The 27,826-nt window shown below is 38.9% G+C and overlaps 1 protein-coding gene across 4 annotated transcripts; it reads right to left on the bottom strand.

Moving 5' to 3' along the window:
* Positions 1-16,596: 16,596 nt before the first annotated feature.
* Positions 16,597-25,716, bottom strand: ZNF706 (zinc finger protein 706). Of its 4 annotated transcripts, XR_008917541.1 has the most exons (5): positions 25,274-25,443; positions 20,799-20,935; positions 19,647-19,754; positions 19,268-19,423; positions 16,597-18,909 (listed from the first exon to the last, which is right to left on the bottom strand). XR_008917541.1 is itself a non-coding variant. In XM_056823249.1 (4 exons), exons 2-3 carry the CDS (start codon positions 20,931-20,933, stop codon positions 19,659-19,661), a joined length of 231 nt encoding a protein of 76 aa, XP_056679227.1. In that variant the 5' UTR covers positions 20,934-20,935; positions 25,474-25,716; the 3' UTR covers positions 16,597-18,909; positions 19,647-19,658. The 4 variants fall into 4 exon arrangements, 3 of the variants coding, with proteins under 3 accessions (XP_056679227.1, XP_056679224.1, XP_056679226.1); XM_056823249.1 differs by lacking the exons at positions 19,268-19,423; positions 25,274-25,443 and adding an exon at positions 25,474-25,716; XM_056823246.1 differs by lacking the exon at positions 19,268-19,423.
* Between the last annotated feature and the right edge of the window lie 2,110 nt (positions 25,717-27,826).

Below are 27,826 nucleotides of genomic sequence, written 5' to 3'. Positions count from 1 at the left end.
CTGAGGTTGTCTGACTCCCATCTCAATCTATTCCTGAAAGACAGCATTGGCAGATCTCAGTCATGGAAGGGGCAGAAGTCTCCCGTGACCACCTTTTTTGTTCCAATCCTCTCATAAGCCAGATGGAAGCCAGAGAAAGGACTGAGATATGCCCTTCTCCCTCTCTTTCCCCTTTCCTTTCCCCATGGTCTGGGCTGGACAGCGACCCAGCCCAGCCCCTTTCTCCTTCAGGGAGCCAAGAATAACTGTTAGAATAACAGGGAACTCTATGTAGACCCTCAGGCTGGACCCTGCCCTCCTCCTCATAGTGGTGTAGCAGGTCCTTCCAGCCCCTCTCCTTACCTGTTGCGGGGACAAGGATGCTTGTGAGCAGGGAGTAATCAATAAATTGGAAGACGATCAGAGCTACCATCTGCTCCACCACAGTTTCCCTAGAGCCTTCTGGTCTCGTCCTGCTGCTCTCTTCTCCAGATCCTCCAGGCACTGCTGTCTGACCTGCTGCTTCATCCTCAGAGCCCCTGGCCCTTGTCATCTTTTGCACTGTCATTGAGCCCTGAGGACAGCCTGGCCTTCCATTCTCCCTGCTGTGGAACCCTCCTAGAAGCTATTTCTCCAATTAGTATGAACTGCATGCGGGCAAGGACTGCTTTGCTGTGCTGTTTCCATGCCTAGCACTTACAGGGTTGGGTACATAGTAAGTTCTAAAAATGTGTTTTCATTGATTCATTTTTACCCAGTTAAAAACTTTAAAAAAATGGGGGGGGAGGCTTTTAGGAGGCAACTAGATGGCTCAGTGGATTGAGAGCACGGCCTAAAGACTAGAGGTCCCGGGTTCAAATGTGACTTCAAATGCTTCCTAGCTGTGTTACCCTGGAAATATCACTTGACCCCCATTGCCTAGCCCGTACTACGCTTCTGCCTTGGAACCAAGACACAGTATTGATTCATATGAAAGAGAAGGTTTGTGTGTGTGTGTGTGTGTGTGTGTGTGTGTGTGTGTGTGTGTGTGTGTGTTAATGTGTTATAAAGCTTTAAAAGTGTCCTTTTTGTTGATCTTAACAGCATGCCCAAGTTTTATTCCTTTTGAGTTTTTTACATTAAGTTACTTTTGCTTTCTTCCTTGGTTATTTGTCCCTACTTCCTTTTTTTTTAAACCCTTACCTTCTGTCATAGAATCAATATTATGTATTGGTTCCAAGGCAGAAGAGTGGTAAGGGCTAGCAATGGGGGTTAAATGACTTGCCCAGGGTCACACAGCTAGGAAGTATCTGAGGCCAGATTTCAACCTCTTAACTCTAGGCCTAGCTTTCTATTCACTGAGCCACCCAGCTGCCCCTTGTGTTTTATCTTTTAAAAATCCAAGTTCTTCCCAATGGAATTGCATGTGGGCTAGAGGAGAGGGGGTGGGAGGAAGGGAGAGAAAGAACATGAATCATGTAACCATGGAAAAATATTCCAAATTAATTAATTTAATAAAAAATTTTAAAATCTAAGTTCTTTAGAGAGGACCCTATGCAATCGCATTGGCTTCTTGAGATACCTTGCTGTTGTCTTCCCCCCCCCCCCCCCCATTATAATGCTTTAAATTACAGTTTGGTGACATGGTAGATAAAATGTAGGGCCTGGAGTCAGGAAGACTCAACTTCCTGAATTCAAATCTGACCTCAGCATTGTAAAAATAAAATTTGTCGAGTTGTAAAAATAAAATATTTATATGGATAAATTATTCAACATATAGGTTCAAAACTTCAACTCTGTTTAACTCACCAATCAGGTTCAAACTGTTCTGACACTTTCGGATACTTTTGATAGAGATTATCAAAAGTATCCTCAGTGATGAAATGAAGCTCAAATGTGAACTTCCCTTCAGGGTCAGGCACAAGGACACTAAAGAGACTCTTATTATAAACATAAAATGTTTATTGAAATATATATACAATGATAAATAAAGGATTTCTAATTCTAAGGGATTTTAAATCCACCCAAATAAACTCCCAGGTTTCACAAGGAACTGCTTCTCTTATGTTTCACAGGCTACACTAATCCTCCCTTATCTAACTAACCCAAATTTATACTATCTAAATAAAAACTACCACTATTATCCATATAATTCTTAACTTCACCTTACCGTTATAAAAAAAACAAAGGCTAGCTGGTTGAGTCTCAACAAGAATCAAGTGTCCAAACCAAAGACCAGGTTTTCTTTGGTCTTCTCAGATTTAAACAATCTATAAAAACCACAATAAATAGTCAGTAGTGTTTCCCAAGTTGGGAAAGGAAAACACTGAACTCCTTCAGATCTTTTCCTCAGAAAGAGAGAGAGGCAAAGATGTTACCTCCTCCAGCCCTGACAGAGAGTCTCTGAGAGTGTGTCTGCCAACTACCAGAGCCCAACTCCCAACTGCCAGAGAGTAGTTGACATAGAAAAATGGTTATAACTGTCAGCAGTTGAAATTAACACACTCTCTCAGCTCTGCTTCAAACTCCAGTTCTTTTCTCAAGCAGCCACTTTACTTCTTATCCCTAAACTAATAAAACAATACTTATTTTCTAATATCATCCTTACAGCATTTACAAGCTGTGTGACCTTGGGCAAGTCACTTAATCTTAGTTTCCTCAGTTTCCTCAGTTTAAAATGAACTTAAGGACATAGCAAACTACTCCAACATCTTTGCCAAGAAAATTCCAAACAGGGTCATGAAGAGTTATATACAACTAACCAAAAAGAAAATTTTGCTCTATACTGTATAATTAGAATCTCATTTTCATAATTTCTCATTTCTCTGGATCTCCATTCCTTGCTGGAATCTATCACCATGATTTCCTGCTCAAGCTATTCCCTATCCTTCACTTCAAAATGTCACAGTCAGATTCATTCTCTCAGAGTTCCCCCATCACTTTCGCATCACCAACCAGCTCCCCTTTGCTGGTCTGAATTAAGTCCAGAAGAGAAGCAGAGAATTTCCTTTCAGGAGAACAGAAGGCAAGTCCTCCACTGCCCAAGACTGAAGCTGACTATTATAAGGCTCAGAAGAATTAATTGCACACAGCTGGCTCTATTTGAGATACAGTATTTCTCTCCTGAGAAACTGGCTTGAGTAAATCTCTAATCTTGGCAAAAGAAAAAAAAAGTCATATTTGTTTTAAAGGAACAAATTATGTTTTGGTCCTTTTTGAATTCATAGTCCTGTTTATGACATTCTGTCCAAAACCCAGATAGTCTTAGGAGGCCCTTTGAGGCAAAAATTAAATAGATTTATGATAAAGTAGGTCCTCCTCCCAGCTTTATAGTGCTTCAGAGTATATAAAAGGGTTTTCAATACAGATGAGAGGAGATCTTGAAAAGAAAAGAAAATTTTCTCTCATTTAATTCCCCAAGCATTTATTACAAATTTTTAAATTCAATTTAGCAAGCACTTGTAATATCAATCTTTTAAGGAAAGGAGTATTTTTAGTTTTTTTATCCCCTGAACCTAGCACATTGCCTGTCACTTAGTAATTGCTTAATCCCTAATTGCTTCTGGTTATTTGTCTTTCCATTCCTTCTCTTAAGATGAATGAGTTCATCTTCTACAGTAAATTAATTGCGTTTCCTTAAAAAAAATGTGTAAATAAAAATTCTACTGGACTGGGTAGCTCAGTAGATTGAGAGTCAGGCCTAGAGATGGGAGGTCCTGGGTTCAAATGTGGCCTCAGAAACTTCCCAGCTGTGTGACCCTGAGCAAGTCACTTAACCCCCATTGCCTAGCCTTTACCACTCTTCTGCCTTGAAACTAAAACACAGTAATGACTCTAAGAAGGAAGGTAAGGGTTTTAAAAAAATTATACTGGAGAGAAATAATAGGTATACAAATTCAGAAACACAAAATATATGCAAAGTAAACCCAAAATAATTCCCTCAGTGCAGGCAAAGTACTAATTTTGGGGCCAGGGGAATGGAAATCAGAAAAAAAAAAAGGTTTGGTGGTGGCACCAGAGAGGAGCCCTGAAAGGAGCTATTAACTAATATTAACTATTAACTAATAGAGGAACTATTAACGTGTAGAATAAAAAAGTTCTCATCTTTCAAGATTTTACATAGGTTTCCATCTAAATAATTTTGTTTTGCAGGTCATAATTTAACACAGTGAAACAATTTATATTTATTCACAATCTTGGGGTATTTGGTTGGATTAAAAACAATCTATCAGATAATACCTCTGACTAATTTTTTTCCTATGGTACCGTGGTGTAGAACTGTTTAAAGTCAAAGTTATTGGACTCCAAGGTCTGGGATAGTGATCTCTAAACTTCCTTTGCTCACCAACTTATAGTATTCCTTGCCTCCAAGAATGGTGGTGCACTGAATGATTAAGTTGGCAATATAAGGGGAGAAGAGACACTGGAGCATACTGTGTTTCTGTTCAAGAAGAGCAGTCTTTTTTTGTTGACTTTTCTGATGGTTCAAGGTCTGACCTATTTTGAGATTAGGAATACCAGGCAAGTTTTGTTTCTTTTGCATCTTCTTTTCTTGCCATGGCATGTATTCTGAACAGGCCACACTTGGGCATCTAGGTGGCACAGTAGAGGGAACCTAGAATCAGGAAGACCTGAGTTCAAAATCCAACTTCAGACACTAACTAGCTGTGTGACCCCAGGGAAGTCACTAAATGCTGTTTGCCTCAATTTCCTCATCTGTAAAATGAGTTGGAGAAGGAAATGGCACACTACTCTAATATCTTTGCCCAGAAAACCCCAAATGATGCTATGAAGAGTTGGATCCAACGGGACTAAACAATAATAAATTTATATTAGGATTATTTATGAATTTTTATCTGTAATAGAATAAAATTTCATAGCACACCTAAAGAAATTCACAATATTCCCTTTGGGAACCACTGCTTTCCTGGGTCTTCTACTTGGGAGGAACTTTCTGTTCAGAGCAGATGGTGGTTTGGGGGGTTTGCCATTCAAGGACTCCTATGAGTAGTGGGTAGAGAGATGATCTCAATGTCAGGAAGACCTGAGTTCAAGCTTTACTTTTGACATATAATGGCCATGAGATCAAGAATAAGTTTCTGAGCTTCTGGCAGCTTTCTAAGTCTAAATCCTAGAGAAAAATACCAATTTCTTCTGGTGGAGAGACCTTCTTCAATGGAAGTTCCCTCTATATCAGTGAAAGCAAAAGTCTAGATAAACGGAAAGGAGAGGAGAGATAACAAATTAAATCTTAGTTTGAGAAATGACCAGTTTAGTTAGCTACCAGGTTTTATTTTTATTTTTTATTAATCATAGAATTGTACAAAGATTGACTGCTGGCAGATAGTAGCTTCTAATAAATTCTTGTTGAACAATTGATAACTAAAGTGTGGTTAGTATTGCGGAATGCTTCAGTGGAGGAAGTATACACACCCCAGCAAAAGAATTATAACATTATTATTGGATAAAGTTTTGGGGGGTGGTAATGGGGGGCTCTCAAGTCCAACAGTTTACATTAGATCAACATCAAAAATACCCAATAAAATCTCACAGTCCTCTTTGTATTCATAAGGCAGACAGCCAATTACTTTAATCATATACATTTACAAATAAGGAAAAAAATGTCTCAGCAGTGAGGAAAACAGCTGTGACAAAGCCCAGTGCAATAGGTCAGGGCTTACTGACTGGGTCCTTTGTGTGAAATTAGCCTGATTTAAGAGTCAGAGTTATTGGCCTTGTCCTGGCAACCTTCGGATTTTTCCTAGATTTGAATGGTTAAAAGATTAAGAGGCAGAGAGGGCAATGACTCAAAACAGGCATGATGACAGGAGAGAGAAAAAAGAGCCGCCATCAAGAGAAGGAAAAGAAAAGCAAAAGAAAATCTGATTGATGAATAGCCTACTTTCTACCTGCTTGAGCTTGGGTGAGACTTCATCTCTTGAAGCCTGTTTCCTCACCTTTAAAACGAGGGAATTGGTTTATGACCAGTAAATCTGCATTAAATCTGGGATCCTAGGTGTCGGGGTGGGTAGAGTGCTAGGCTTGAAGTCAGAAAGACCTGAGTTCAAATGCAGTTCAGATGCTTAGTTGTATGACCCTAGACAAATCGTTTAGTCCTGTTGACTCCCTTTCCTTAGCTGTCCAATGAGCTGAAAAGAAATGACAAACAAATCTTTACCAAGAAAACCCCAAGCGGGGTCACAAAGAGTCGGACAGGGCTGAAAAACAACTGAACACAAACTCTATAAAGGGCCAGGGAGACAAAAGCAGAAACAAAAACCTTGAGCATTCAAATTCGATGGGGGGAAACGATAGGCTATAAGTGAAAATATAAAACATACAGGAAGTGAATAGTACAAAGTCATTTCTAGAACTGGGGGAATCACTGACCCCCTGGAGTTTTGTCTCCAGGAAAGTCTTGAGTAGGAGATGGCACTGGAATTGGACCTTGGAGGGAATTGGGGATTCTAGGAGCTGAAGGGGAAGAGGAAGAACGTCCAGGTACCGGGGACAAGTCGCCCCTTCTCCACAATGAGGAGCGAAGGCGCCAGAGCGGCCGGCATCTAGAGAGGGTCAGGAAAAGTAGAGGACAGAGCAGAGGCTAGCTGTCCCTTGTCCAGTGTCGGCGGTGAGGGCTCCTCTTTCCTGTGGGGGTTGGACCCAGTGGCCTCAGCTGTTTTCCAATTCTGAAATTGTATGATTCGGGATTAGGCTTTCTTCTTCCGGAGGTTCTCAGAAGCACTGAGCAGAGTTGGGGACAGGCAGAAATAGGCAATATTACAGCTTTGGGGGTTGGAAAGGTCTGAGGGCAGGCAGGATAAATGGGCGAGGGGTTTAGGGGTGGGAAGACAGTATAAAGCTTAGCAAAGTGAGGCAGAGCAGGGCTGATCGATCTCAGAACGCGGGAGAGTCGACATGACCGGAAGTTGCCTAGAGGATGAAGAAAGAGTCTTACTCAATGGTCAGTAAGTCAACACCCATTTATTAAACTCCTAATGTGTGCCGAGTGCTACGAGACGAAGCGAGACAAAAACGCCACGTGCCCGCAGGTTTAAGGAGCTTAGAGTCTTACCGGGAGACAATAGGAAAACTACTCTTGCACAGAAAGCGGTCTCTAGAGAAGTCGGAGGTAATTCCAGAAGGAAGGTACTTGCGTTGAATGGGGGGCGGCGAAAGACTTAATGCAGAAGGTGAGCCTTTATGGAGAAGTGGAAAGAAGCCAGGAGACCGAGAGGAGGAGCGAGAGTTCCACGCTCGAGGAACAGCCAGCGACACACGCACCATCAGGCAGTGGAGGGCTTTGTTTAAGGAATAACAGGGACCAGTTTGGGAGTCAGACTGGGACAGGAGGGAGGGGCCAGGCTCTGAAGGGCCTTAAATATCAATTTTTAGATTTGATCCTGGGATGTGTCCTGGGCTGGGGAGCTGCTAGTTTATTGAGTGGGGAGTGACATGGTCAGACAGGAAAATTTCAAAGGGAGATCGCTGATACGTGAGCAAGAAGGGCTATGGTGGGAGAGCGGAAGGAGGAACGCGAACCCCAGAGGCCATTGCAGTGGTCCTGAGATACCTGCAGCAGGAGGGGTGCAGAGTCAGAAACGTGAAGGAGGCAGATTATACAGGAGATGGGGAGTGCCCACTGGATTTAGCAGCAGACTGGCTGCATAAGGGAGGAGAGGGCGAGTGAGGGATACACACACCTAGCTTTTGAGCGTGGATGGGAATGTCTCCTCCATGTCGGAGGAAAAGGAATCCAGTTGGGGAAATAGGAAGCTTAAAATGCCTGAGATATCGCTTTGAGATGTCTAGGACACAGATGGAAATGTAAGACTGAGCTCAGGAGAGGGGCAGGTAGCTGATTCAGTGGAGAGAGAGCCAGGACTGAAGACATGAGGGTCCTGGGTTCAAATTTTACCTTAGACATTTTCCTAGGTGTATGAGCTTGGACAAGTTGCCTAGCCCTTACTGCTCTCCTGCCTTGGAACCAACACCTAGCGTCAATGCTGAGAGGAAAGGGTTTCAAAGAAAAGATTAGAAGGGAGACATAGGATAGGACACTGTGGTCAGAGAGAGGAATTTCAGTGTTCCAAGATGGTGGAAGGCTTTGGTGGGGCATCGGGATATCAAAGGAGCCCCATGAGTGACTGAAGTGGACTGAAGTTCTAGACTTGTGACTAATGAACTGGGAATATGTTTGGCGAGTCCTCAGCATGCATCATTATCCTCAGTATAAAGCAGGAGCTGCTGTGGAGAAGACCCAGGTGATGAGTACAGTACAAATAAGGATATTGCCGATGGATGGTAGAATTCACAATGTACTGGAAAAGTAGAGAAATAAGGACAATACAAAGGATTGATTTCAAGTAAAGATGACTGTATCCCAGGACCCATTTGGGATGATTTCAATTGAATTTCATTAACTGTAAATTTAAAGTCCTTTGTAGAGACTTTAGAAATTAGCTCTCCTTGGTAGGGTTTTGGGTTGCAAATTGTCTATCTAACAAATTTAAATGTCATATAACCTCTTCAGGAATTCTTCCAGGAGGGAGATGGGTGGCTCAGTGGATGGATAACCAGGCCCAGAGATAGGAGGTCCTGGGTTCAAATTTGGCATTAGATACTTCCTAGCTGTGTGACCCTGGACAAGTCCCTTAACCCCCATTACCTAGCCCTTACTACTCTTCTGCCTTGGAACCAATACACAGTATTGACTCTAAGACGGAAGGTATGGGTTAAAAAAAAAATAGAAAGAATTCTTCCAGTGATAGAAAACTTGCTTCACCTTTAAAAAAAAAATAGCTTAAATCACCAGGACTTTTTCTTGGCACATAGAAGGTGCTTAATAAAGGCTTTTATTGATTTGTCTAAAATTGGGTAAAAATGTGCCTACTGTTCTCTCATCTAGAGTCAAAGAACAAGGGGTGGAGGACAGGCACTGATTTCTTTTCCATATTCAATTACTTGAAAATAACTATTATGAAACATCATTGTTGACAAATCTTTTTTTTAAACCTTTACCCTCCATCTTAGCAATAGCATCAATGGGTTCCAAGGCATAAGAGTGGTAAGCAATGGGGGTTAAGTGACTTGACCAGGGTTACACAACTAGGAAATTGTCTGAGACCAGATTTGAACCTGGGAACTCCCATTTCTAGGTCTGGCTCTCTATCCATCAAGCCATCTAACTGCCTCATTAAACATTTATTAAATGCCTACTATGTGCCAGGCATGGTGCTTTTAAACATAAAAAGAGGCAAAAGACAATCCTTGTTCTCAAGGTCACCATCAGATGGGGGAAACGACAAACAAATATGTATAAACAAGCTAAATCTAGGATAAATAGGAAATGATTAGAAATGGGAAGGCACAAGAATGAGGCAGGATTGGGAAAGGCTTCCAGGAGAAGACGGGATTTTAGATGGGACTCAAAAGGAGTCAGAAAAGTCTTTGGGGGATGATGAGGCAGGAGAACATTCCAGGCATGGGGAAGGACCAAGCTTGGGATGCCTTCTGTGGCCATAAGGTGGGGGAGAGAGTCTGGGGGAAAAGAGATCTGTGCAGTTGATTTTTTTGAACCTAATTCAATTCATACACGATCCTATGTTTAGGACTGAAATCTAATCAGCCAGTATTTTTCAAGGACCTTCTCTGTACAAGGCACAGTGCTAAGTGCTGAAGGAACCTCAGAAATCATTGAGTTTGAATTCCCTTCTTCTATAGATAATAAAACTGGGGCCCAGAATGGGTTACCCTGGAAAGTCTGAGAGTGAGGAATAGAACAACCGAAATGTGGTTGTTCCAGAATGTGTGGTTCCAGAACTCTGAAAATAGATGAATGCTATATTTTTAAAAAAGGAATTTGAGTTAGACAGAATTGTATAAGCAATAAGGGGCAGTGAAGTATGGTGAGACTCAAATTCTAGCCCATTTAATAGCAGCAGACATTAGCCATACTTTAAATGTCTCATTTGATCTTTGCTACATTCCTGTGAGATTGATAAATACTTCATTTTCTTCCTTGCTGTTTATGACCTTGGGCAAGTCTGCCTCACTGTTCTCATCTGTAAAATGGGGATAATATTACACCTATATCCTAGATTTGTGACATTGAGTAAAAAAATGTTTGTAAAGTGCTTTGCAAATCTTAATGTGCTACATAAATGCTAGTTATTTTTACAGATGAGGAAAGTTAGGTCCACAGAGATGAAGTGATTTGTCCAAAGTTAAAAGTAGGATTTGAACTCATTTCTCCAATCCAGGTTTGATACTTTTGGCTATATATCAAATTGCCTTTTGTTTTGTCTTGACATTTTTTACAGCTTTTCCAAGTTTGCAAAGCTTTCTTTCAGATAGGTCGATGACGTAGGGAGCACAAGTGTTCATTTTCCCTTTACAGATAATGAGATAGAGAGCCTGTAAGAAACGGGCTCAGAGAGCTTAGAACAGCTGCCCAAGGTCATACTAGCCATTGGAGGTAATGTTCTAATTCAGGTCTGAGTCCAGTCCCAAACTGCCTTTTATCAGTTGTGAGGAACCTTCCCCTTCAATGAATACCAAGGGCTTGTCAGGGTCTTTTAAAGGGTTAACTACTGGACATCTTCAGGGAGTTCATTCCGAGTTTTCTCATACAAATAAATGAAAAGAAAGAAATATGGGAAAAAAGCAAAGTTTTCTATTATGAGTTTCAGGATCATTGACAATATTCTAATGGATACACCTTTCTTTCTGTTAAGTCCTGAATAGGTGGGACAAGAATTTCCATCCTGGTTTTTGCTGTAATTAGAACATCAACCCGCCAATGTTTTCTGCTCCTTCGAGAGAGGTCCTTCCTTCTTCTGGATCCCACAAAAACACCCGCCCAAGAGACCCAGCGTATGTAACAAGAAATGTGTCTGGTGAGAGCAGAGGTAACTTTGTGTACTTTTAAGATACTCATATGATTTGAGTGGTACGAACAAAAGATCTGCCATCTCCAAAATGTGCAAACTTGAAAAAGGGCTGAAATGACCAATTATTAGAGTTCAGGCTTAGATCTCTAAAAGGGATAATAACAACTTAGCCATTATCAGCCATCAGGACCTTCCTTCTTCTGAATTAGTTTATTGATGATCAGCAACAAGGCATAATGTCCTAAAGGGATAGAGGGGATGTATCTTTAACTATTAATGGAGCAAGAGGAAGGAATGTTGGAGAAGAGATAAAATGTTGAATATGACAATCTAAAGAAAGCAAAACACTACCAAGGATTCTTAAATTGTGTATGTGTGTGTATTCTGTGCTGAACTCTGGAAGTCTAAGGAAGCCTATGTAATCCTTCTCAGAATAAAATTTTTAAATGCACAAAATAAAATACACAGAAATATAAAGGTAATCAATTATATTGAAAAGCATCAAAATATTTCTAAAACAAATTAAAGGACTTCAGATTAAGAACCTCTGCTTTATGGCATTCATTCCAAAGACATCTAAGGTTCACAATAAACAAAGTTCATCACCTCTGTTATTATCATCAATAATAATTCAAATTAACAAGGTTAAGTGGAGGGTGGAGAAGGCAGCATTTCTATAACCACATAATCTGAATTAGATAGAAGGGATCAGAAAAGTAGGGAGGGACTGGACAACATTCTGTCCACCTTGAATAAGAATTCCTTCAATAATGTCCTAGACAAGTGATATTCTAGTCTTTGCATGGAAGTTTTCCAGGGATAGGAAACCTATAGTGAAGGGGAATTTTCTTGGATGACCCATTTATCTCTAGGAAAACCAATTATTTATGAAAGTTATCAAAAGCTATCAAGCCCAACTTTATCTTTGCAGCTTTCACCTGTGGCTCCTAATTCTGCCTTACAGGGCAAGTCTTAATAATTCTTCTCCATGACCATTCCTCTTACCAAGTACAATGCTTACCATGTGCATATGCATGGCATCTATGTGAGACTTAGAAGGGATCTTAGAGATAATTTAGTCCCAACTCTATTGGTAGGGAGAGGCACAGAGGTAGCTAAACAGGAAAAAAGGGCCAAGATTTTAACCCCATTGCTCTGACTATAAATGTAGGACCCTTTATACTAGACCAGGATGCCAGTCCTAAGTGGGGACCCTTTTACTTGTCCTTGTTAAATTATCTTTGGGAATTTCAGCCCCAACAAACTCTTGCCAGTCTGATTTTGTATCCAATTTATAATCTCTCCTTCTGGCTCTGTGCTGTCTGCAAATTTGGTAAGTGTGTCATGTTTTATCTTCATCCAAGCCACTGTCAAAAGTATTGAGCAGAATAGGGTCAAAGACATGGACTCAGAGACCTCTAGACTGAGTGATTTCATTCACTCCTTTACTTTTTAGGCCCATTCATTTAATTGGTCCTGACTTAAACTAATTGTATTATTCAATCTAAAGCATTAGCAACCTCCACTACAAACTGTTGGGAAATCATTTAGATCAAATGTTACAAAATAAGAAAAATTAACGCTTATTCAATGAGATGGGCATTGTAGCTTTTATATAAAGCAAAGGATCCATGCCACTGAATCACATAACACACACAGAAGTTAAATCAAGGCTTTCTAGTACTTTAACATGAATCCTTTCTAGGTCACACCTGAGAAGTGATTTTCCAGCCCCTTTCCTTGAGGAAAGGTAGGAGGGTAGATGGGGAGAAGCCAGTACAGTGACCACTGGAGGACAGTCCATTTCAATTTTAATTGCTAAGAATTTTCCTATCACCATTGTCCCCTTGTAATGGCCACCTATTGTTTCTCATATGGCCCTCTGAGGCTAAGCAGGCCAAGGCTAATCCAGTTTCCACTGAGATCTTTAAATACTCAAAGGAGTAATCATGTCCCTATTCAAGTTTTTTTCCTCTAGGCTAAATACCCACATATCTAAACTGGAGGAAATATCTATGTTACTGCATTCTGCACTTTAAACACAGGTGAATAAACTATTGGTGCAATTGTTACCCAAGTACACAAAGATGTCGTTTTTTTATTTGTACTCTGCAATTTCAGGACCCCAGCTCTCCCTTTTCTAAATCTGGCCTTTTCCTGGGTTGCTCCCCACATGGAGGATTATTCTCCTCAAATCCACCTCTAGGCTTCCCTCAAATCCCAACGTTCAATTCTTCTACAAGTTTTTCCTGACCACTCTCTTAATGCTGGTGCCTTCCCTCTACTATCTCCAATGCATCCTGTGTCTCTGTGCAAGGCTGTTTGTTTGGGTGTTCTTTCCCCCATTAGATAAGTTTCTTTTGCCTTTTCTTGGTGTCCCCAGTGCTTAGTCCTGTGCCTTGGACATGGTGGGAATTTACTGACTGGAATTTCCATAAGCACTTTAATGTTTACAAAACACTTAAAAATCCATTAGAAATTAGTACTACAGATATATATCTTCACTTTACAGATGAGGAAACTGGGGCAGAGAAGTACAATGTTTAGTCCACAGTTCTATCATACAACTAAGGATCAAAGGCCATTTGAAACCTACGTTGTCCTGACTTCAAATTCAGATTTCTATAATACCATATGACGAGTTTGGATGTTTCAACAACCCATTCTCCTTCTTACTGCAGCTCAGTCTTAATACATATACATGCCTGATGGTGGGATCAAAGGCATCACCACCTCACAGGATATTTCAATCTCAAGGATCATTTGCCAATGATACCACAAGATAGTTAAATCTTTTCTTGAGCACATCCCCTCCTGAATTGACCTAATATGCTGGAGGCCCTTCCTCTAACATTTCAGAGACACTCATGAAACCCTTGGGGCCAGCCATCAACAAATGAGATTATTTTCTCTGTTAAGTACATCCCACTGCCTTTTTTAGATCACACATTTTATGGAGATCCTTTTTTTTGCTACTTCCTGGGTACACTCCCTTAGCAATATGCTACAAACTACTAACAGCCTACTTTTCAAAGATAATGTGGCTGACCAGGATTACCACTCATGGTTGACCCCTGGGAGAGTATTATAAAAAGATTTGTGTGGGTGTGTGTGAGAAGAGAGCAGTCTGATGATTAGAAGTGTTACAGAACTTCTCAAATATTCATCCTAATCCTAAATCCAAACTCTTTTGTTGTCCATCTTTAGTAAATAGTAGAGCAAGGTATATGCACTGACCATTTAAGTCCTAACTCAATAGACTGCCTTATCTACATTATGCTATAGCTTTGGTAATAAGACCATTACATACATATTAGTCAGGGAAGTATTGATCCACTTGTTTTTCCTGTGAGGATTGTTAAATCTAACTGTTGAGAGCTGTGAGTATCATTTAGGAAGCTCTTGAGCTTGATGCAATTAACACAATATTATCTGCAAATAGATCTATTTGGAAAGTTTTTAACAACAGGATAGTGGAAGATTATAAGCATCATTTTGTCACAAAACTATAATCGGTAGAGGGGGAAATAATTTTGGAAAAAGTTTTGGTATGAGACCCAACTAAGCCAGATCATGTTTAAAAAGCATTTACAGATAGGACAACAGACATAAAATAGAACAGATTTTCCCAGCATTTTCTCTATCATCTTGGGAATCTAACCTTGGTAACAAAAGTGCTATTATTGAGGAAGTGGAGATGGCATTTATATTAGAAGAAAAACTGTTTACACAGAGAAAGAAGCCTTTTTGGAACTGATAACTGTGAAAAGCAGGTCTGGAAACAGACATTATATTGTTACCTTAAATGAAGGTGATAAAAAGGAACATGCATCAGAAACTGATTGCCTTTTTCATCCATATAAATCCTTAAATCTACAAATATTGAATTCTAAATGCACTTTTCAGATGTTAAAGATGTTATCAGTAATATAACGTGAATTACTAATTACAAAGAAAAAGTATATATATTTGCAGATACAAATGCTGCTTATTAAATAGTCCTGAAAATTGAACTAAAATTTAGTTATATCATCCTAACTGGTAAATAGTCAGCCTAAGGAAAATTGCTGATGACATAACATTTAATTATAAATTAAGAATCTACTAGAAAAGTATCTATAAACAGAAAATGCATCAGATTCAAGGAGTAAGAGTATATCTAAAACCAGGTTTAGGAAACATCTTTGTCTCTGTGACAATATTTTTAATGAATAAATTAACAAATCCAAAACTATCTAACACCTTTTAAAGAAATAAAGTGATGAAAATTACATTTCTTTTCATTATATTATATACACACAAAAAATTCTCAGCAGTGAAAAGCTGATGTATTATATGTCTTTATGTGTGTGTCCATGTACAAAACTTACACATAACCAGTTGAACAGTCCTTAATTAGGTAAAGATTAAAAGTGATAAAAATTGACTTTTGGCTTAATCCTGAAACCAACATTTAGGAATACAAATTGAACTTTATACATTTGTTCAATTTCCCAAACATAGCAATGGAAACAACTATAACTAGTTGTCTTAAAAAAAATGCTAGTTTCTGAAATTTCTATAATGGATCATTTTAATATATTTGAGATTTCTGGTTTATTAGCAAACTCTCCTTTTGGAATTCAATGCAAATTTAAAAAACACTTACTCCCCCCTAAGAAAATGTCAATTGTTAATTTAGCATATGCCTAACAACTCTGAATTGCTAATTCAGAATGTGGCATTTCCAAAAGGGGTTATAACATACTTTAAATTATTAAAGAAAAAAACTTTATTAAATATAAAAAAATAAACATTTAACCTATTTCATATATCCTATTTAACTAAGGAAAAGTTTTTAGCTAATTATTAAAGCAAAGTAGTGGTTCACTATTAATTTTATAAGATAAAGTATTATCCCCATTTTAGAGATAAGGAAAGTGAAGCTGAGACATTTAAGTGATCTATTCAGAGTTGAGTCATTATTTAAAAGATCTTTCCCTCTAATCCCATTTTAAAAGAAGCGGAGGTGCAGATTTTCCCAACGCCATTGAACCAGACCCTACTCTCTCAGGGCTCTTGACACTAAACTTATCAGGCTCAAAATCCTCTTAGAGCTATATCTAATTGTGGCAATTTTGCTGGTAATTCTCTAACTTAAAAACTTTTCACAAACTCATCTCCCTTAGTGAAATTCATTGTATTCCAGACATTAACAAAAGGACTGTCAAAAGAGCAGAGATGTCTCATTTAGGAATGACTTTTTTTTTTTAATCTTAAAGCAGTGCTTTTCTCATTCTAGTGCACCTAAATGTAATGAGGTATTATTTTGTTGCCCCGGTCTTTTTAACTGAAGCTTTCTACTTCCTAACATTTCAAAAAGTTATCAAGATCATTAGGAATTTGTTTAATCAAAAACATTTTACTAATCTAAGCAAACTTGTTTTTAGTTTGTAATTTAAGTTTTAGAATGTTGACATTGGGTCTTCTTTCTCCCAACTGTCACAGAATAAGAAAAGGCCTAAGAGAGATCCAATTACCCTTCTTAGTCTTAAAAAGGTACTCTCTCAAGAACCAAAGGAACAACTAACTTCTGATTGTGTGTTGTCAAGAAAAGCGTAAGAATGAAAAGGGGCCTCCTGCCACTCCAGAACTTGTTTTAGAAATAGCTAGTGAATTTCACTCAAAAGCTGAATAGTTCCCTAAACTAAAAGGGAGGATAAAGAGAAAAACCTCTGTGGTAACAAGCAAGAAATAGATTTTACACTACTTTTTCTTTAATATTTTCTTTAATAAGACATTACAGCACACAACTGAGCCTCCAGTGTGTTAATTAACAGGGGGTATAGTCATATGAAAGAGTGGAAACAAATTTACTATTAACCCCAGTCCCTTCAGCAACTGATATCTCCTTATAAATGAAAAAAAATTCTCCCTCAATATATTTTATTAAGTCTTTTGAAGACAGCATAACAATTAGATCTGTTATAGAATCTTCAAATTACAAAAATATTCAGTTAGGGCTCTGAAACGTAAAAGATTTTCCCCTGCTGAAGATTTAACTCACACATGACAACCAAAAAAAAAAAAAGAGTAGCTGATAGAACAATTCACATATTAAGTTTGAGAATTAACGGTTTTATGCAAGATAAATGTTATTTTTCCTATCACTGTGATACAGCTTTAAATGTGGTTCTTTAGCTTCTCATAATGAACTGAATACAAACATAAAAATCTTTTATTAAAAAATTATACAATTAGTAAGGCAACTGAAAGAAAAAAAGAAATTCAAAGATAATTCTTTTTAAATGGAAAAACTTCACTAAACATTGAAAAAACATACATATTCAAATACTTCCTTTTAACTGAAATTAACCAGAATAATACCTAGCACATGAATTAAAAGGCAGAATTTTAACCTTCTGGTGAATCAATGTTAGGATACCATATAACCAAGTCATGTAACATTTAGGGAATGGAAAAGGGTATTAAAAGGTTTTCTTTTGGTCAGGTAAAGAGTAAGAATTTTCTCACCCACTATCTCCATAAGATCTTTTCCTTAAAACCTCATTTTAAACAGTAATACATACAATGTGGTGGATGATGCAAAACCATAGAAAGAATTTACAGTGACAATTAGATAAAGGACAGAATCTGGTGTAAGAGCCAGCTGCTACCAGTGTGTGCTACTCCCTAAAAGTTTATGTTTGAATACTATTCTCCCTATCTTCATTTAAAAAATCCGTTAAAATACAGTATTAACAAACTTAATCTTTTAGTTCTGATTAAAATAAATTGTTGAGGATCCACTTCTAAACATTGCCTCTCTTCAGCTGGTAGGGTTTTACTTCATTTAAATTCTCTTCTCCACAAATACCTTTAACATACCTATATAATAAGTATGTGGATTTAAAACTAGTCTAAGACCTTAAACCCAAACCCAATGTGTATGGTCTTTAAGAGTTTAAAAAGATTAAAATATACTCTTAAAGTCAATGACACCAATATGGGTACTTAGCTCAAGTCTGCCATTCCCTTTCTTCCTGTTCATGACATTTACTAGTCATAAAACTGGTCCATTTAAATTAATTCCTGTTCTAATTACTTTGGCAAATTTTTAAAAGAATCCTTTCAGAATAATTTTCAATTTAAAACTATCTAGAAAAATTCTGAAAGAAACTGACATATTATAAAACAAAGACAAACCAACTTATAGTAATAAATTTTCCAAGCTTACTCTTATGTAAAATGGTTAAATAATTTTTCACCCACTATGGCAGACTTCATACCTTATTTTTCACAAGGAAAATTCAATTCCTTCAATCATTTACCAAATACTTGTAAGCTGTTCATAAACCAATTATTTATATCCCATTCAGGGTCAACAAGATGATTATTTTTATCAAAATTTGCAATTCCCTTCTCACAACCTATCCCAGGTTGTTTTCAGTAGTGGTACATCCAATACAAGCACAACTAGAGAAAGGGAAATGGCACATAATTCTTAAGGAGTTTTACTAAACAAACCCACAAACTAAAATATTTATCAAGTATATGAAAGCAGTTAATCAATGCTTCTTTTGTTTCATTAGCCGTCTACCTAAAGTAATGCAATAGAATACATGTACTAATGATTCTGCTTTAGTTTGAATAGCCAATAAACTTGATGGGAAAGGGGTAAGAGATAAAGCATTTGCAACTCTAGCTGATGTCTTCATTAGATTTTAAGGCAGATGCGTAAAGGTGGAACAGAACTTCTACAAGCATTTATCCTGTGATGTTGTAAAATCAAAGTACTACTTTATTAAATGAGTTATTTTACACAATATGAACATCAATATAATTACAATTGTAAAAAAATTTTTATAACAAGGATGGACTGATTTTCAGAATTTCCAAATCAAGGCCCAACTGTACATTTACACAGAATTGTCTTTGCATGAAGCCCAAAAGGGAACAGCATAAAAATGAGTTTCTGTAGCCCCTTTATTTTTGCTGATCAACAGTTTGTTAGAAAAGCAGCTGCAGGTTTGTTACCTAAGGTCTGAGATAGTAGAAGAGTCAATAGGTGCCATGAATTCACCTACAAAAACATAAGAATAGCTTTCAGTGAATGTAACTGTTATACAACACTACTATTATACACTGCTTATATTTCTCAAGAAAGAAACAAACCAGACATTTGACAATGACTTGAGTTTTATAGAAAGCAGTCTTTAGATTAGGTTGTTATTTATAGCTAATTAATTGGGTTTTTACTACCCACAATAGATCTCTGACCAGTTTAGTAAAAGATGGTTTAAAGGAGTATGTATATATAATGGGGAAAGGGGCATCCAAATAAGCCATCAAGAGTTAAATTGATTGTTTTCTGGCAATTATAATACATGACTAATTTCTGTCCTATAATACTAGAATACAATGTGCACTTAGTAAAATACCTGCATAATCCTGCTCACCCACATTAGCCTGCATCATTTCTGGGAGCAAAGTCTCTCAAAATACGGTTGTTGTATTAACTATTCTCTTCAAGCTGATTTATCTTTTCCATTCCAGGATCAGGGCTGATCAGCTTCCCCTTTCTTTTATTTTTTTGGCTGCAGCAGTAGTAGTACAAGTTAAAATAGATTTGGTGTTCTGAAGACATGGTATGAGTACTGCAAAATGGTCTTTTAGTAAAATTATTAAGTTCTTAAGATGGGGAAGCAATTATCAAGTCTCAGCCAGAAGACAAATTAATCTCACAATTATAGGAGATAAGTTTTGTCCTCTTGGACAACCTTGACATTAAAACAAACAAACAAAAAAAAAATCAATGACCTGTAAACAACTTTATGCCTGAACATCAGCCAATTCTGGAGGAAGTGGAGTCTTAGGATGTTTGCTCTCAAAGTGCTGTTTGAAGGTCTTGGGGTCCGGCATTTGTGTCTAGTGAAGTGGTAGGATGAAGAAGCAAAGGATAAAAAGAGAATAGAGAAAAAAATTAAGTTAGGGAAGAAAATTTTTCTTCATACAGTAAGATTCCCACTGTTTACATTAGAATCTATATCAGTAAAATTTGACTACGATCATACTTTATTTCCATCTTATTAAAAGTACCATTAGCAAGGAGATATTTCATCTACTCTAATGATGATTCATTTTAGAAATAATCTATCAGTTCTTGTTCTAGCATGACCATTTCAGTAGTATTTTTTCAACTAAGGTACAATATGCTTTGAGAGCAAAAGCTATGGATGTATCTTACCATCTTTATTTACCTCCCTCCTCATCCCCCCAGCCTAGGATCCTCCTTGTACATAGTACATTGCCTTCCTTTCCCATGAATTTCAATGCTCCTGTGGATCAGATAATAGGACTTAGGCCTGTTACTCACTAACAGGTCCCTCTTCATCTTTAAACCAGTTACACATACTAAACTTGACCTGTTCTCAGTGTGATTAACATTCTAATGAATTATGCTAACACACCCTGACTATACAATAAACAAATGACAAAAGTCAAAATGCTTATATTTTAAAGGCAACTCTAAGATTCATTGGATTCTTTTATATTTAATGTTTCCTAAACTAGCCATGTAGTAAGGTGCCAAATGGTATGTCCAGAACACACCATTTTTATTTAACACGAAAGCTCTATGTATAAGAAATTTCACTTTGGCAGCAATATGAAAATTGATAAGAGGAACAAGAGTGGAGGTAGTTAGAACAGCTCTAGACAGGTAACAAGGGACTGGGCTAGTGCATGTGTAAGAATTTATGTGCCTCCTATGTTGGACACTGGGAATAAAAACATGAAAAACGATAAGGAGTGATTGTTATCTTCATTAGTATACAATATGTGATAGCATCACTAAAAACCATGCCTAAAGGAACTAGGTATTTGATTTATCTAGTTATCATGAATACCAGAACTTTATACTAAGTATAGAATAATGATCCACAGAAACACCAGGTCTTCTAGCTCCCTTACCCTACAGACAGTGCAGGTATATATCAAGGCAGCCTTAGCAGCAGCCTTCTGATCATGTCCTTGTTTCTTTTTTTGTCCAGCTTGTTTTTTGGCATTTTTCTGCTGAGACTGAATCTTCTGCTGTCCACGAGCCATATCTACAAACAAAAAAATGTTAAAGTTTGTTATTGTTAATAACTAGCCATTAATTTGTTCAGAAGGAATGCCAATGATACATCCTCAGCAGAACACTTTTAACACAATGCAAGTTTTAATATGGAGGATGTCATTAAGTATGAAATTAAAATTTTGAGTTAACTAAAATTAAAATATTTTCAATGAAAAGTTCCTCTACATTTTAAGCTGTTAGCAATTTCCCCCACATTTAGTAAATTTGCGGCTTGAGTCTTACAACACAGGAGAAAGAAGATCTGTCATCTAATGCCCAAGAACGTGATCAGAGCAGCAGGTAGAAATTGTTCTCTTGAAAAGAACATACTCAAGTTTCATAGTATTCCACTCTAAACATTCTGGAAAAATTATTCTTTCTGATGCTGCCTCAATTTACAAAATTCAAGACTAAATCCATTTCAAATAGATCAGGTGGGAAAATTAAACTAAACTCATCTATTCTTTGTGCCTTAACATAATCAAAGGAACCTTTCTGCACAACCTGCAACAGCAACATAAAGATCAGTTGGAAAGAAAGCACTCCAACTGGACCCAGAAGCCTTGGGTTTGAATTAAAACTCTGCTATTAAGTTGCAAGATTACGGTTAGTTATTTCACCTTTTGATCCTTATTTCCTCATCTATAAAACAGAGTTGCTATTACTCGCACTACCAACCTCACAAGACAATATTGACAATTTTAGAGAGCTGTGAAGTACATAAAAAACTGGATCTGGTGTCAGGAAGACCTGAGTTCAAATCCAACCAGACACTTACTAGCTGGGTGACTCTGAGACACACTGTGTGCCTGAGTTTCCCCAAATGGCAAATCACTACAGCATCTCTGCCAAGAAAACCTCAAAAGGGGTCATGAAGTCAGACATGACTGAACAATAAAATTGTTTTATTATTATCCTGCCACAAATACTAGTGGTAGAAATCATAATAAAAATAAAAGCCCTACACTTCCCTTAGGAAAATCACTATTTCAAAACTAATTTCTAACACTTAGGAGTCAGGCAAACTCATTTAACTTTTCTCATTTGTAAATGTATATACTAATATCTGTATTAGTTACCTCACAGAGTTGTATCACAAGAAATAATATATGGAAAGTGCTTGTAAGCACTTCAAAAAAAAGTTTTCTCTTTAGAGCTGTGTATAAATCAGGCTTTTTAAAGAAATATACCTAACCTAGGATTTTATTGGTATAGAGAACTCCTGATACCAATGCCAGCTGGTACTTTCCCAGGTAAGTTATGACTTTATATTTATCTAGAAAAAGACTCTGGCCAGCAGCACACTGACTTAGAACCACCATTTAATATTATGCCGCAGTGTATTTTAATTTATTTTGTTAATCATTTCCCAATTACATTTTAATCTGATTTGGACCCTCAGGAGTTTTGTGGGCAGCCTGAAGTTCTAGAACACTGAGAAGTGATTTGCCAGGGTCCCGGTTAGTTCCAGAGAATGGATTTGAACTCCCAATCTCTTCCTGGTTTCTAGGCCAGCTCTAACCTTTTCCTTAGTTCATAAAGTACCTAGATTAAATACACTTCTAAAAAGAATTGTATTATGGTAGATCACAAGTATACTTCTAAACATGTCTGCATACTACCCTAAAATGGACATTTAGACCTTTATTATATACACATATACACTTAATAGACTAATGCATACCTACCCAGCCCTGAACAAATCCTACTTAAACAATGTTACCAGATACATTTTCTCTTATAATCCTAACCCAGAAATCCTAAATTTCATGTATCTGCTACATGTGATTTTTCCCCCCAAAATAGATGTCATGTTAGAAGAATAGTTAAAGCAAAAACTTGAAGTACATTTTTAAACAATCTGCCATTAGCAATAGATTTAAATTAAAAACCAAAAGCCAAAACAAGCTTTCCTCAATCTTTAGGCTTTGAACCAAGGTTACATATTTGTAACAGACCTTAAGAATATTCAATACACTAACCTAATCTTGACTGATTTACCCCTCACCCTACACCATAGATAGCAAAGGTTTCAATAGTAATTTGGTAACATGAAATGGAAAATAGATCAGTATGGAATAGATTCCCCACCCCAATCCTTGGGTTTTTGTAATCTAGGACTTATGAAGTACTTAAAAGTGTGTTCTATTTCAAAATTTAATGGTACTCAAATCACTATCTCTACAATACAATGAAAGTTGTCTTTACTACTATGCTTCAATGGAAAGATGGTTTCCAGTTTATATCAGACTCACCAAAGTCTCAATAGTATTTCTTATAATCAAAATATTATACTTCAAATCTTTTGTGTTCCAGTAACTTAATGTACTTTTTTAGTTTGCCATGATTTAACCTTTAAACCGTGTAGGTATCTAACTTTTAAACCGTGGAACAGAACTCCAAAGTTTCCTATCCTAAAATGGCAGGCCACTAGAGAATTCCAGAAGTTTCTTAGGATGAAAGAAATTTCTATAAGCTGTTAGGATAGTACTTCCCTGGACCCAATACACTGATTAATTACTTTTGTACAGTGTACAAAGTAATGCCACCAGTTTGTGGAAAAATGTCCCAGTTTTATAAAATAGGGAGGCATTCACTTCATTAAAAAATATAGTATTATATAACAGGTTTCATTTAATCATTCTCACGGCTTCCCTCAGACCACCAAAAGGAAAGCCATGTTATCCTCTTCTCATCTAGTTAAAAGGTTTTCTATAGAAAAAAAAGGCAAAATTAAGAATTGAAACCTGAGGGGGAGGGGGTAAGAGAAGTTCCTTCAGTTCTGACATTACAGAGTAGTGATTTCCTTTTTGAAAGAACTGCAAAATGACATGTTTCTTGATAGCTAAACTTTGGCCAGGTCTCAAGTCAACAAAGTTTTCTACGAATTCAAAAGTAGAGATTCATTTTTCTCAGATGTCAGGGAACAATGGTAACATAACCTGAAGCAATGCAACAAGTAATTTACAAATGCTCGACCTTCAGAGTTCCACCACCTCTTCTTCCATTTTAAGTGGTCTTTTGGTAGGGGTTGTAAAATGGGGGGAGGGGGGAGCAAAAGGAATGGGTTTTCTTAGAAGGCTTAAGTTCCAAGAGTCTAAAGTAGAAAAGAAAAAAGGGGGAAGGATACTAGAAAATCCTTCCAAAACCCAAACAAATGAGAAAGAGGGAATTGTTATTTTTGGATCGAGGAAGTGCCTTCACCCCACACCATCTGTACACCCCTAAAAAAAGCCCTTCAAGTCCAGGAGGCAGACCAAGATCAAACCCATTCTTGACACCAGCTTTTGACTCCATCTTTTCGGAGGTGAGTGGGGGCTTCTGCCAGCTCCCTCTTACGCAGGTGGACCCCACGCGCTACCTCCCTTACTATTACCACGCGTGAGCCATCTAGGAGCCGGCCCTGTCCCGTGCACTTCTGGCGACCCCCTCTTCCTCTAGCCTTTGCTCTGCCCCCTCCCCAAACTGACCCCGAAGCAAAGGCCACGCTCCCCGAAACCTATGCCCTTCATTCCCGGGCCCTCCCGTAGCAGCTGGGCCGGCCTCCACCCCCACTCCGTCCGCCTGGGGCGGGCTGCGGCAGGAGGGATGGACGCCCGGGCCCCAGCCTCGCTCGCTCTGTCCTCCCCCTCCCGGCCCCTTCCTTCCCGCCGCTGCGGTGCCCGGAGCCGCTTACCGGGGCTGGGACAGTCCGGCGTCAGAGGCGCCGCGCGGGGCGAGGGAGGGAGGGAGGGAGGGAGAGGGAGGAGGGACCTGAGTGAGAGACTGAGCGCTCCCCGCACGGCCTCCGCCGCCGCCGCTGCCGCCCGCCCGCCCGAGAGAGGAGAGAGGGAGCGCACAACAGTCCGCGCCTCACGCCTGCCGCGCGCACGCTCCCGCCCGCCTCAATCGGAAGAGCGAGACCCCACGACGCCGCGCGCACACGCGCCCGAGCACGCCCGCCCACGCTTCCAGGCTGCTACTGAGGGGACGGCAGCAGCGGCGACTGCTTTCCCTATTCCCCTAGCGCTAGGCGCGCACCCACTCTTCCCCCGACCCCCTCCCTCCACGCTTTCCCTTCTATCTCCTTTTGGCTCCACCCCCCTGCTCCCTCCTCTACCCCCACCCCAACTTGCACACCGACTCTTTTTCCGGTCGGCTCCGACCAATCGCTGCGCGTCCTTATTACATAACGGGGGGGGAGGGGGAGAGCGGAAACCTGGGCTAGCGAAAGCGACCTTTTTAGAGGTGCTGAAGGGAATGTCGCCTTCAGTTTTTCGAACTCCCCTACCCCAGAGATAGCCCCAAAGGGCAGGGAATTAATTTAGTATGGCAACTAACTGTCCACCTTCCGATCCAGTCAGGTTGTTTGTTTCACGAACGAGAGTCCTTAGGCGCCCTGGCCCCGGCCCGGGCTGGTCTGGTTTGGCCTGGTTTGGCCCGGTCCAGACTGAGCCGCGCAGTCGCAATTGTATCCTCATCCTCCGCCGCAACCTGCCCCGCCTCCACCCCTCCATTTTCCCCGTACCCTTCCCTTGGCCTGCTCACCTCTCGGCAACTCCTGGTTTACCCGCCTGCTTCAGCAGTCCTTGCCTAACAACTATTTAAGGGGTGGGGTAGGGGCGATGGGGGACTCTGCTAAGCCTGCTTGGGAAGGGAAAGATTCTCAGCGTGTGGGGTGGACTCGAGAAGGGGAGTCCTGCGAGGAGGCTGCCGCTGATGGTGGCCTGGCACGAGGGGAGGCCTGCTCCCCGGGCTCAGTCGCCGGAGCTGGACCAGACTGAGGGGAGCCCTGGCCTTTAGGGTGACCCCTAAGACAGACCCGACTGCCTTTGTTCTCTCACAGGCCTCGGCTTACCTCATGTCGCCTCCACCCCAGCTCCCCAAATCACCGAGCCCGAAACTAGCCTGGTTGCCCCATATGCAAGGATTGGGACTGGGGGAGGTGGATGGGTCTGTGGTCCAGGTTAAGAGCGCGGTAGAATCCTAGCATAAGCCAGAATAAAGAAATCTAGCTAACCCCTAAAGAATTGGAGTTTAGCGGTCCTAGTTTGACCCCAGGAACAGCTAACTTTATCTGTGGTAGTTGGGGTTGAGGCTCGTTTGGGGCATTTAATTCACAAGTAATTCACAAATAGCTTTTATCTGTTATTTTTATTCTAGATTTGATCAACCCTTTATTAGAAATAAAACTAGAGAGCAAAACGGGAGCTTAACATTTCTACAACCTATTATCCCCATTCAACCTTCCTACCACTACCCCTACTACCCGTACCAATTTAGTTTCTGGGCTTATACAGTTCACATTACCCCTCTTAAAGCAATCTCCTTTATAGTCAAACTGATTTACTTGCTGCCCTTCACAATATTCCATACTTTTGCACAAACACAATGCTTTCAGGCCTCACATTCACTTTATTAGGCTGAGTACTTTGAGAATAGAGACTTTAAAAAAAAAACAACTTTTTTTGTGTTCTCTGTGCTTAGCACAGTGCCTCATAGGAGAAGCTTAATAACATATGCTAGTAGACAAGATTAAATGACAGTCATTGAATCCCTAGCTCCCTTTGAAACTCGGCTCAAGGGCTGCTTCTTATTTGAGGCTTTTCCTAGCCTGACTTCTTTATCAGTAACCTACTTCCCACCACCCACTGCCCACCTATTACTTGCTTTTAATGTCCATATAGTTGTATTTACTTATATAATGTTGGTGTTTTCCTTCTGGAATGTAAGCTCTCTGAGGGAGTGGCTTTTTCTGGTTTGGCCATTTATCTCTCCAGATCATAGGACGGTATCTGGCAAATAATAAACCATAATAAATTTGCTTATTGATTTGGTTTGGGATCCAGGGTAACAAAATGGTTAAATTTATCTGGAAGGATTCTAGGCATATGTGATGAGACATCTTTATAAAATATCAAATCAGCTGCTTAAAAACATGCATTTAGCATCCCATCCACATGACATGTAACAAAAATTTTAGTCAAATTATTTTTTAGAATAATTTTATTATGTAGGTTGCTATTTAAAATATCTTTAGCCTACAAATGAAGAACTAGTTCAATATATGTGATTTACATAGAATTCTAGAAATCAGAAGGTTGAGATAAGATTTCAAAGCAATGGCATTTTAAAGCTGGCTTAAACTCCTGGACAATGCCAAATCTCTTGGTTGCTTTGATGACAGCTGCACAATGGTTGTAGGGATGGAGGATGAATAGAGTAGTCTGAAATATGAGCATGATTTAGGCAGCATCTGACAATAGTTATGAACAACTGGCCTAAGCAAGATAAACAACATAGAACTGTATGAGGTAATTGGAAGGATACTACTCATTCTGTGGTTAAGTCATACTGCATTCAGTTCATGTAAATAAGCATTTATTAATCATCTACTGGTGTATGAAGCATTTATACTATGCTGTTGTCCTTTAATTTACTGCCCAGAACATGCAAAAGGATGGTAGCAAGCATATATATCTGGTTATGTATACATGTTTTATATATGAATATATACATATATAATATACATATCCCTACATAAGCATGTATGTTTATATGTTAGTATTTTGATGATAAATAATAATAGCTCACTAATCGATGCATTATTTATCATATAATCCTATATTATTAAAAACCATGTCACTATTTTAATTTGAAATATAACCTTAGACAATACAGTGAAAGATGGCTACTTGAGTCTCTATTTCCTATAATGTCCCATCTGTTTCCTATTGAATGAAAGCTTATTTCTGACCTTCAAACTCCTCTGAATTCTTTGGAAGAAAGGTGATGTGTGTGTGTGTGTGTGTGTGTGTGTGTGTGTGTGTGTGTATCCATAGACTATTAGTACCTTATAGAATTACTTGCACACATATACATTATTAGTACTTATAGGATT

The sequence above is a fragment of the Monodelphis domestica genome, chromosome 3 (genome assembly GCF_027887165.1).
Source record: "Monodelphis domestica isolate mMonDom1 chromosome 3, mMonDom1.pri, whole genome shotgun sequence".
Classification (NCBI taxonomy): domain Eukaryota; kingdom Metazoa; phylum Chordata; class Mammalia; order Didelphimorphia; family Didelphidae; genus Monodelphis; species Monodelphis domestica.
Note: the sequence above shows the minus strand (reverse complement) of the source record. Positions and strands in the feature narration are given on the sequence as shown.